Source organism: Sander lucioperca, chromosome 4 (assembly GCF_008315115.2).
Source record: "Sander lucioperca isolate FBNREF2018 chromosome 4, SLUC_FBN_1.2, whole genome shotgun sequence".
Classification (NCBI taxonomy): Eukaryota; Metazoa; Chordata; class Actinopteri; order Perciformes; family Percidae; genus Sander; species Sander lucioperca.
The window spans coordinates 34382591-34394712 of record NC_050176.1 but is presented as its reverse complement, the minus strand read 5'-3'; the positions used below and the strand labels follow the sequence as shown (position 1 = coordinate 34394712).

General features: G+C 40.7%; 1 protein-coding gene across 8 annotated transcripts in view; it reads left to right on the top strand.

Moving 5' to 3' along the window:
- lrba (LPS responsive beige-like anchor protein) overlaps window positions 1-12122 on the top strand; it is a 201704-nt gene that overhangs the window by 37150 nt on the left and 152432 nt on the right. For all 8 annotated transcript variants that reach the window (XM_036000091.1, XM_036000093.1, XM_036000094.1 and 5 more), the window contains exons 6-17: window positions 715-841; window positions 1585-1704; window positions 3955-4101; window positions 5058-5255; window positions 6515-6648; window positions 8035-8143; window positions 8531-8683; window positions 9039-9207; window positions 9558-9637; window positions 10253-10315; window positions 10951-11048; window positions 11360-11452. In XM_036000091.1, coding sequence (XP_035855984.1) covers window positions 715-841; window positions 1585-1704; window positions 3955-4101; window positions 5058-5255; window positions 6515-6648; window positions 8035-8143; window positions 8531-8683; window positions 9039-9207; window positions 9558-9637; window positions 10253-10315; window positions 10951-11048; window positions 11360-11452 — 1491 coding nt within the window. The remainder of the gene's footprint in view (window positions 1-714; window positions 842-1584; window positions 1705-3954; window positions 4102-5057; window positions 5256-6514; window positions 6649-8034; window positions 8144-8530; window positions 8684-9038; window positions 9208-9557; window positions 9638-10252; window positions 10316-10950; window positions 11049-11359; window positions 11453-12122) is intronic.

Genomic DNA, 12122 nt, shown 5'->3' with positions numbered 1-12122 from the left:
GAACATGTATATAGAATGCAGAAATGGCTCAAGGAAGTTGTGTACATTTGTACTGTAAATAACACAATGAGAGGGGAATTGCATAAAAGGTGGTGTTATTGTGGTGCATGCAATTTAAGTGTGAACATATGCATGTGTACATGTCCCCAGTATAACCAAAATGGATCTTGAATGCATTTGAATTCCAAAAAATGTGCTGCAGAAGTGCAGCCTCCAGCCTCGCAGATGAAAAACGGTTGTGCCTCTCCCTCCATCTTTCCTGTCTTTCGTCCTTTGCTTCCTCTCTGAGGAGCTGAGGGTTGGTTAAACTTATTTTCAACCAATAATTAATTTCTGTCAAAAATCTAATTTATACAACAGGGATCCGTTTGGGCGTCTGTGAAAATGATAACCAAGCCGCATGGCCAACGAGCTGCATGAGATAATCTGTAATAAAAGCTCCTTCAGCCTTGTGCCCTTTTTAAAAAGAGATTAATTCACTAAATCACACGCGGGGGCCCCATCTCGCTGGGACATGGAGAATGATGGGAAGAGCCTGTGAAGTTGAGAAATGATTGTTTGCTATCTTTATCCCCTTGAGACCTTTTTAAAGTGTTTATATGATATATTGGACACTATAACCCTATGTTGCCCTTGAATGTAGTCAGCATGAAAGTGTGCAGCCTCAGTCGAAAACTAAAGCTGTGTGTTTGCATTTTCCCTTTTCTTTTTCAGTTTCCGCACCAATAAAGGCATGGGTTACTCTGCACACTTTGTGGGTGGCTGTTTGATAGTGACCTCATTAAAATCCAAGGGGAAAGGATTCCAGCACTGTGTAAAGTACGACTTCAAACCCCAGAAGGTACGATCGAGAGAGGGAAAAAAAAAAAACGAGGCAGAATACATGCACTGGTTTGGTGACCCAGGCCAACCAAATATTCATGCACATTTTCTGTAGATTGAATCACAGAAATCATATATCAGCACAGACATAATCACATGCACACACAAAAAACACATGTGTGCACACAATCAATCGAGACCTTACAGTAAGAAAGAACTATCACATCTAACCTGACTCTGGAGCGATGCAAAACTAGATGGAGGAGGAATGAGGGCGACGGGGGAGAAGGATGATCCTATACTCCCAGGCACAGCAGCACACACTGAAGACCATTGCAGTCAGAGAGATCCTTTGCCTGTGGACACAATTTGAAACCTCCTCCTGCTTCCCTTGGGCATGAAGGCACCACCTTACCTCAACAAACCTCATGAGGACCCATAACTCGTTTTAGTTGATATTTCACTCTATTTTTAATGCCTTCTTTCATGTCCGGAAGAAACCATAGTAACCTATTTCACTGTGGTAACATTGGTAACCTATTTCACTGGTTGTAGGGCTGAGGAGGAAAGCAGAAATCTAAGTAGGTGAGATTGTAGCTTGAGGGGAGTGAGTCCTGAAACACGATGGAAGCAGGCTAATTGTGTAGACTAGAAGATTCTCACCACATGCTGTCTTATTGCTAGCACGTGTTTGTGATTGATACTCCAAATATACAGTAACCGTTTCCCATCGTGAGCGACTGCTTCTTTTTCTTGTTGCAGTGGTACATGGTGACTCTCGTTCACACCTACAACCGCTGGAAAAACAGTGAAATTAGCTGCTATGTGAACGGGGAACTGGCGTCCTTTGGAGACATCGCCTGGTTTGTGAACACCAGTGACGTAAGTAGCAACAATTTTACATTTTAAGCTCTTTGCAAATGATCCCAGTAGTATTTAAGTTCCTGATTTCTGCCCGAAAACATTATCATGGATTATAGGTTAAAGGAATAGTTTGACATTTTTCAAAATACACTTATTTGCTTTTCTTGCCAAGAGTTACATGAGAAAAGGCGCCTGGGTAGCTCACCTGGTAGAGCGCGCGCCCATATACGGGGCTCAGTCCTCGAAGCAGCGGCCGCGGGTTCGGTTCCAACCTGCGGCCCTTTACTGCATGTCATTCCGCCCTCTCTCTCCCCTTTCAAGTCTAAGCTGTCCTGTCAGAAATAAAAGCCTAAAAATGCCACACAAAAAAAAGAGACAAAAAAAGTTACATGAGAAAATTGATACCACTCTCATGTCTGTACGGTAAATATTAAGCTACAGCCAGTTAGCTTATTTGCATTAAGAGTGGAAACGGGGGCGGTCACTGCACAAAGCCAAGATATAGTCCAGCACTTACCCCCCTAAAAAAAAAACAACAATATTTACTATTTGGTTTTTGCACTGATTAAACAAACAAGATATGATGTGTTAATTAGTGAGCGTTAAAGCTCCTAGTCGTATTTTGTTACCTTTGGACAAAGCCAGACTAGCTGTTTCCACCTGTTTCCAGGCTTTATGCTAATCTAAGCTAACTGTCTGCTGGCTGTAACTTCATATTTACCATACAGACACAAGAGTGGTATCTCTCTTCTCATTGATTTGTTTTATATACATTTATTCAACCTTTATTCACCTTTTATTTATTCAACCAGAATTAGTCTCATTGAGATTCAGAATCTCTTTTACAAGGGAGTCCTGGCCAAGACAGCAGCATAAAGAGTTTCACATAAAAGAACAAGCAACAGGCTTAAAAACAAAACCGCAAATAACATCAAGCAATGAATTAGCAGTGTTCAGGAACAGGATATGAACATTGAGTGGTCAAATAGCCCTTAATCCTGTTTTTACAATCTTCCATGCTAATAAAATGTAGTTTAAGATGATTCTGTAGCTTACACCAAGATGATGATAAGATCATTTACAGTATGTAGGCCACTTCTATGGATGAGTGTGTTCTATGTGAACTCGCAAACCACAAATATTACTGCATGAAACCTCTGACAAGATTTTATATTTACAAGTCCACCTGCTGCTACATCAGGGTTGGGCATGTGGTTGTACGTAATAGATTTTCTGTCAAATATCAATTTCAGAACCAGATATTGCTGCAAGAGCGTGTTCCAAAAACTGAAAAGCAAACCTTTCTCACAGATATATCTAATCCCACTCTTTGCTTTCAGAGGTCTTGGGGGGTGAAACCATTCTTTTCATATTTCAGCATGGATAGTACAGTGGAAAATGACTACATTTACACACCCTGCTCCTCTCACACATCACCATGTGAGCTCTTTCACAGTCCCCAGGATTGCTTTCTGTCATGCTGAGTTATGAGATTCTTAAATCAAATATTTGTTAGGAATGAAAACGCCTCCACAGTGTAGTATAATCCTCTAGATGTGTCAGTATGTCCGAAAGCAAATTAGCAACTTGATTGAGATGTGGTCTCATCTAGAGCTGCAACGATTAATCGATTAGTTGTCAACTCTTAAATTAATCGGCAACTATTTTGATAATCGATTAGTCGGTTTGAGTAATTTTTGAAGACACAAGTAAAAATTCTTTCATTCCAGCTTCTTAAATGTGAATATGTTCTAGTTTCTTCTCTCCTCTGTGACAGTAAACTGAATATCTTTTGAGTTGTGGACAAGACATTTGAGGACGTCATATTGGGCTTTTGGGAAACAATGATCCATATTTTTCACCATTTTCTGACATTTTAGAGACCACAACACAACAACAACTAATCGATTAATCGAGAAAACAATCTACAGATTAATCGACTATGAAAATAATCGTTAGTTGCAACCCTAGTCTCATTCTCAACACTTTTGCTTATGCCTCACTGACCATGAACACAGGAAGATGGAACATTATTAGCCACAGTATGCTTATAGTTTGAGGCTGTGTGTTGCCAATTATAGCTAGTGTTAAAATGAATTTGCCTTTCCCCCTGTTCTTTCTGGCTATTTTTGGTCTTTTTTATCCCTTCCTTTCTGTCCTAATTCCTTATTTCCTTCCTTCCACTCTCCCTCCCTTCATCTTTAATTGTCTATTTCTGTGTTTTTTCTTCTTCCTCAAATCCTACCTCCAACATCCTTCCCGCTGCAGACGTTTGACAAGTGTTTCCTGGGATCGTCTGAGACGGCAGATGCCAACCGTGTGTTCTGCGGACAGATGGGGGCAGTTTACCTGTTTGGAGAGGCTCTCAGCGCTGCTCAGATCCTGGCTATCTATCAGCTGGGGCCGGGATACCAGGTTGGAAGCCATAAAAACCTGAGATGTCTGTGGGATAGAAACATTTAATAGAGACATAACAACTCACACAGTCAAATGAGCCATTATAATAATTAAAATAACTGAAAAATAAAATAAAGCTGAAATATGTAATGTTTACATTTTTCATACACTTTTCATATATGGTGGAGCATTCTAAAACAAAAAAGGATACTTTAACATGTTTGGATAGGGTTAGCTAACCATTGTCTAATGAGAAATGTTGATCAGCTGTCAAGTTACACCTGACAATAAATTATTTGCATTCAGTTTACCTGGTTCTGTCCATAATATTCTTCTCTGCAAGATAGTTGATTCCATCAACGACAGTGAGATGACATAACAAACTATATAAACTAATAGTTGCTCTGCTGTATTTGCTGTAGTTTTAAGGGCAGCAACATATGGAAAGTCATGCATTTCAGCCTTAAACATAGGCATAGTATTTTAAACCGAAAGTTAATTTGTTTTCTTATTTTAGCTTTTAGAGCAAGTAAATACAAAAACAATAGACAGAGGCCCCCACCCTGACACATCCACTGACATTCAATACAAATTTAACAAAAAACATAAAAGGTAGCCAGAGTAGCAACTGTTGATGCATGTCCAGATATGCTATATTCGCAGTGCCCATAATCGCTATGACGGAAATGCCCATACAGGGTGAAATTTGAAAGGATGTCCAATGAGTATGATTTGATTTTAAAAGGTAGTTCAAATAAACTGTATGTTAAACCACACTCAAGAGGGGCATATAAATCAGTATACAAAGAAAGCTTTTTTTTTTTAAACTAACTAACTTTGTTCACTGCAATATATTCGCAGCAGAGTCCAGTATTTGGCACTTAACTTTTGTTATTGTTGACAAAATCTCCCTTTGCTATTTTGTAATTATAGACACTGTCTCTCCCTTCCCTTTTCTACCTCCTTCTCATCAGGGCACATTCAAGTACAAGGCTGAGAGTGACTTGCTGTTTGCGGAGCATCATAAGACCTTACTGTATGATGGCAAGCTGTCCTCTAGTATTGCCTTCGCTTATAACCCTCGCGCCACAGATGCCCAGCTCTGCCTCGAGTCCTCCCCCAAGGACAACGCCTCCATTTTCGTCCACTCACCCCACGCACTCATGCTGCAGGTAATTATAGTAAGCCTTTAATGTAACATTTTGCTTGTATAGTAAATGATAGCCATTCCCCTCGGAGTTGGAGTTGATAGTTGGATAGTTGGGGTTGATTGTTGTTGCTTGGATTAACCTGAAATCACCATGCTGACATTAAAGCAATGCCAGTGCAAATTGATTCACCACCTGTACGCCTGCTCCATCCCTCCCTGTTCCATATGTACCACTCTTTACTCTTTCTCTCTATCAATAATGAAAGTGGCCCAGTTGGCATTTATTTATTTTAATAGCCTCATTAGGGCAGAGGTGCAAATTAACTGAGGAATTAGCCTTCTCTGGGATTGACGTTTACTTTGGAGTTACACACAAGTAGTTGGGTCATTTTTCCTGTTAGATGTACTGTAGGTGGTGAACTTTGCGGAGGTTTTCCATATGCTGACTACACACACACACACACACACACACACACACACACACACACACACACACACACACACACACACACACACACACACACACACTGTTTCTTGACTCACTTTGAGTTTTCTTTTCTCAAGCACTAATTGAGTTTTCTCTCATGCCCTCTCATCAAAGAAAATGCTTTGTTTCCTTTGTTTTCACACACACACACACACACACACACACAAACACACACACACACACACACACACACACACACACACACACACACACACACACAGTGTGAAATATGAATGAATGTGACATATATTTTCAGCTTTGCGATGCCATGCTCACAAATTCCAATCCTATAGAGAGAGAAATGTTTTGCCAAGCCACTGTCTGTTTCGCAACATGCAACAACAGAGACACCAGCTGATGCACCAGGCTACTAAACACTTAAAGAAAATATGATCTGTTTTTTGCCTCGTCTTCTGTAAGTCACAAGCCAACCAAATAAACAAAAGACTTAGTTTTGAGATCTTGAGATTTCTATTTACCCTCTTAAATGTCTTTTGGCAATGGCAAAATCATGGTTTGGCATTTAAAGTTTAGAGTACTTATTAGCGGGCAAAGATTCAAAGGTTCCATTACAGTTTGTGCCTGTTAGGATAAAAAGCAGACTCTAGTGGCATGATAGAGAATCACCATTTTGTTTGGTTGTGACTATACAACTACTTGCAAATACTTTCAAATATGTAAACACATGAAGCTAATTTTGTGCATATGTAACTGTGATTATTAGAACAAATATGCATATGCAAATATTGGCCATGTAACATGTTAAATGGGGCCACGTGTCTTTGTTTCGGTAGGACGTGAAGGCCGTTGTGACTCATTCAGTCCAGAGTGGCATACACTCTATCGGGGGCGTGCAGGTCCTCTTCCCTCTGTTTGCACAGCTGGATTATTGCCAGCCCTCCAGCCACGAGCTGGACACTTCTGTCTGGTAAACACACACACACACACACACACACACACACACAGGTACACACACGCACCCTAATGAAACTAGCAGTTTTTGTTTATTCTTCACTAAATCAAGTTTTGAATTTGTTGCATTGGGCCATGGTGCAGACCACTCTACCTCTGTCTCTCCCCTCCCCTCCATGAAGTAGGCTACAGCTGAGCTGACGGTGCGTACTGCACAGTGAACTCAGAACAACGAACAGCGACGTATGTGACAAGTAAAAGTTAGACTATTTGTTTCTTAATAGGCATGCATACCGTTAATCACAACCATACTAGGCTAAATATAGGCTACCATCTGGGAAAAAGATGCAGAGATTAGACACCGTGTCTCTACCTAATGATGATTTCGGTACACCAAACGTAGATTTGCGCTCTGGAGTTCAGCTGATAAACTCTGCCACGAGACCCTGAATATCAGATCATCCAAAATGTCTTTGTGGACGTGAAGCAGTGCGATATGTGAAAGTCTACTCTGAGTGGTAGTGCTACGGAGCCAGGTTTTCAGGCGGCGAAGAGCTGAGAAAGACCTTTCGGAGCCAGCAGCAGACACTGGTAAACAGAGGCACAAGTGGATCAGCTGTTCCACCTCGGTGAAGAGATCAGCTGTTCCACCCCGGTGAAAAGCCCTCTTGTTACTAAAATTATCTCTCTCTTCATCCCACACCCCAAACATGACATACAAAATGTCGTGGAACAGAAACAACAACCATAGATATTTATAAGCGATCATTTTATTGTCATCAGCACCCCCACTTCCCCCGCCTATGGCAGCTTTTGACCTTTCTTTTTTTATTCTGTCTCAGGAGTCTACAAACTTTACAGAGGTGCAATACTAAATTGCTAGAGTAACCCTTTTAGATGCGCTACTAAAATAACTTTTACAATATTAGCACCTATTATATGGCTGGTACACAGACAACACACGCAGTCTATTTTCAGCTCATGACTGCTGGCTTTTCAGGTAACACTGCTGTCTGTCAACAATTGTTTATGCCTGCCTATAACATTTAGGGTGTCAAAAAGAAACCTACTGTACATTAAGTTTTTTAAAAGCAGTTGCAAATTAGGTTTTAGTTTTTTCCAACTTTTGATGTAATGCTGAGCTTGAAAGCTGTGAGGCCATCTGGATTATAAATTTGCAAAGTTGTGCTGCCCTCAAGGTGATGCTAACTAGAATCTGTCCTAACACAATGGGACATGACACCCTCATTCAATCACATTTCATGTAGGATATGCCCTTCACAGTCAGGGCTTTGTCAGCAGCTTGTGTAGATTATTGTCACTGTCTAACTCTCTCTCTCTCTCTCTCTTTGTCACTGTATGTATGTATGTCTGTCTGTCTGTCTGTCTGTGGGCCCCTTAGCTGCACTTTGCTATCCTTTGTGATGGAGCTCTTGAAGAACTCAGTGGCTATGCAAGAGCAGGTCCTGGCCTGCAAAGGCTTTCTCGTCATTGGCTATACTTTGGAGAAGGTGAGACAAGCACAAATTGGCTCAGCTGGCAAATAAATACACAAGAGAGCCATCCTGCCGTACCAGTAGCTGCACATAATGAACCCAGTGCCGTAATAAGGCTGATCTTCATACCCTTAACGCCACAGACACACTAACACAGGCACACTCAAACACCAACACTTAATTTGAGACAGACTTTGTTTTCCCTCAGCTGTATTTGGAGGTCACAGCTGGCTTGTGTGCTTGTTAGGCAGAAGAGGAGCTCCTCCTCATCTTTCTCTGCATGTGTCCTTCCCCTCCCCTTTCTGTGTCATTCCCCTCGTCTCTGACTCCTCTCACTGACATATCACCCTCTCCCTTTTTCACCTGCTATTGTGGCACTTTTTGTCCCCGTCTTCACTCCAGTCGTCCAAGGTGCATGTGACGCGGCCCGTCCTGGACATTGTGCTGGCCTTTTCCAGATACCTTAGCAACTTGCAGAATGGCATCTTGCTGCTCAAGCAGCTGTGTGACCACATTCTGTTCAACCCTGCCATCTGGATCCATGCCCCTGCCAAGGTAACGTGAAAACACACATTTCCACAGCAAGCACATTCTTATGCATTTGGATTTATTTGTAAAGAAGGAGATATACACATGTAGATGGACATACACATATCGGTTACAGATCTACAGACCAGCACTATCATAATCACCCTATCTTTCTCTGTGTGGTCTTGCCCTACATTATTTTCAGTGTTTCAGAGTTCAAGGTTATCCCTCCACCTGTGACTTAGTGAATGCTATTTAAATGAGAATGGCTTAGGGGCTTAGAAGCTAGGACGCACTAAAACTTGATTATTCCACTCCAACTATCTAACTAAACTAGCGTGTGTGCGTATGTGGGTTTTCATATGTGCTTTATCTTTTGCAGGTGCAGCTGACGCTCTACACTTACCTGGCAACAGAGTTCATCAGCACAGTGACCATCTACAACACCGTTCGCAGGGTGGGCACTGTACTTCAGGTCATGCATACACTGAAATACTACTACTGGGTTATCAACCCCCAGGACCGCAGTGGAGTCGTGCCCAAAGGCCTAGGTGAGGATGCACAGAAAATGCTAAAATATGTTATGCAGTAATGGCACACTACTGATATATGGTGTTCCCAGTCATCTTCTGAAATACATATACAGACTATGCATGTAAAGGTAGATTTCACATGCACACAGAAATATATATGAAGGCACACATAAACACACACTGCAACAACACTCACTTAATCATCACTGCAAGTCCTACAAGTGATGAATCAGGTGCAGAGCTTTGCTTTTAAAAGACAAAATAGATTGTTCATGTTATAACTTCTTGCTTTATCCTTCTGGATCATGCTCAGTTTGTCATGTATCTACTTGCTACTTTCATCAGCCATTTGCTTTTTGGGGTTTCAGATGGTCCAAGGCCAAACCAGAAGGAGATCCATTCTTTGCGAGCCTTTCTGTTGTTGTTTGTCAAGCAGCTCATAATGAAGGTACGTTCATAATGCCAAAGCTTGACAACACACCCCCCCCCAACCCCCATTCCCAACCAAAATATACTTATATTGACTCACTTGAGGAATCTGGCACCCTTGAATGCCAAAAGTATGTGTACTAGTGGTTCCACCAGTTGTATGTGTCTAATATGAATAGTTGCTGGTGTTCTCAGTTTGCAGTGGAGTTGCAGTCTGATTGCCGATAGCACCAACATTATCCACTATTGCTTAAGAGCAAACTAGCTGCCACTTTATACAACAGCAAGTGTAGTTAACTCATTGTTAGCCTACCATTTTCCAGCTGGGTGATTAAAGCCTTTAGCCTTCATTACATCTATCGATTCCTAATAATATGCAGCAGTTAATGTTTGTGGGTACTTGATTTTTTTTTTTTTTATGACTCATGAAAATATTATTTTAGCTAGTAAGTGTAAAAAAGGTACATATTTACAATCTGGGAAGACCAGATTTTTATTGAGTGAGTATCTGATCGTTTCTGCCTGCCTGCTTTAACAATGTTTTTTTCTCTATTTAGAAGTGTGATAGCTTTGGGCTGATGTCTACATGTACTGTGAACCAATTGTGAAAACGATCTGTGCAATTACATTCTAGGATCATGGCGTGAAGGAAGACGAGCTACAGAGTATCCTCAACTACCTCCTTACCATGCATGAGGTAGGCATGTGTACTGTTGTTCAGGCAGCACCGGCCAGCCGAGACCTCGCCACCAGATGGCAACATAACACTACTGTACCGTGTACTTTGTCCTCCCACTGTCTGATATGTAGAGCAAGAGAAAACAAGTCCTGTTGCTAAAGGCAGCATCACTGTTCCTTGTTATTTTTCCAAGTCTGCCAGTCAGAGGTCCTGACAGAAGTGGTGTGGTTTACAGTGGAGTGATGCATAACAAATGAATCAGTCAGATCAGTCAGTAACGCAGTGAACCATGTAAGAATAAAGGGTGATTACAACATCGCCGGGAAAAAAACACTGACATGTAGCAGCCCTTCATTTTACAGAGCACATAATGTTATTGTTTAGTTCTGATGCTTGTGATGTAATCCATTATTTCTGTGTTTTTTTTCTACCTCGGATTGCCGCTGCTACTGCCACTACTAAACATCATGAAAAATAGTAATGAATGATGCCTTTCATCTTGAATTAACAAATACAGCTGACTACCAATTCCTCATAGTTTAAGATATCCCCTGGAAAGCCGACTCACTTCAGCTCAACTAGATGCAGTATTTCCCGCACTGCTCTCCGTTAACACCACAGTAGCCTCAAGTCCCTTCGTCTCTGTCCCACAGGATGACAATCTCATGGATGTACTGCAGTTGTTGGTGGCTTTGATGTCTGAACATCCGGTGTCCATGGTCCAGGCCTTCGACCAGCGCAACGGGATCCGGTAATAATCCCCGTTTATATTCCCTGCAGATGTATTCATGGTTTTATGTCTTCGCTCAAAATCAAAAGTTGGAGCTGATTATTTTAAATTTCATGGCTTTAGTCTTGTGTCACTTTAGTTTTATGCAACACTGTAAAATGTGGATACTGTTGAACTATTTTTGTTTAAATAAAAAAAACAACAACTGATAACTACTGCTAAATCTCTATTGGAATGCTACAAATGTGTAAAGCGTTAATTGTATACTTCGGTACTTTTTATAATGCTTTGAATGTAATTAAATTAAATTTGATTTTGATTTTTTTTTTCAGTGTGATTTACAAGCTTTTGGCCTCAAAAAGTGAAGGAATAAGAGTGCAGACTCTCAAAGTAATGGGCTACTTTCTGAAACACTTGCCACCAAAGTAAGTACAGTCACAAAATCCTTGGCATTGTATTCCCAGAGTATAGAATTGTAGTTTGGTAAGAACTTCTATTTAGTTCAGTCTATATTAGATTTGTAAAATTATATTTTGAAAAGTACACACTTCTAATAGTAATATTGATAACTGAAAGGGAAATATATTTTGATAAGTGTTAATGTAGTTGCTTGTGCTCATTATTACATTTTTATGTAGTTATAATTTTAAAAGGCAAGGTCAGCTTTCTAATGGTTCCCTATAGTGACAGAACAACTGCAAAATATTAAAGTGTGCAGAAAAGTCTCATTGCACAGCTACATTTTAAATAACAATCAAAACAGGTTCATGTTGATTCTCTGTCCAGCTGCAGGCCTCACTGTCAAAAAAATGACTCGTCATGCTTTTTACTGCCATTTTGAACATTCTTTAGATGTACAGTATAGATGTCACTGGTGAGTGGTCTTTTTGTCCTTTGAGCAGTGAAATATCCAGTACTGCTCCTAAATAAAAGCTCTTACTATAACCATGTGCTCCAGAATGCATCTCTCCAAATCTCCGGCGTCACTGTGGGTGAAAAAGCATGATGAGACTTAGGTCATATCGGAAGCTGTTCGTCGCTTCATTTTCACTAATAACCACTAATTATAGAGTGTGGTTAAGTGAACATAGTGAA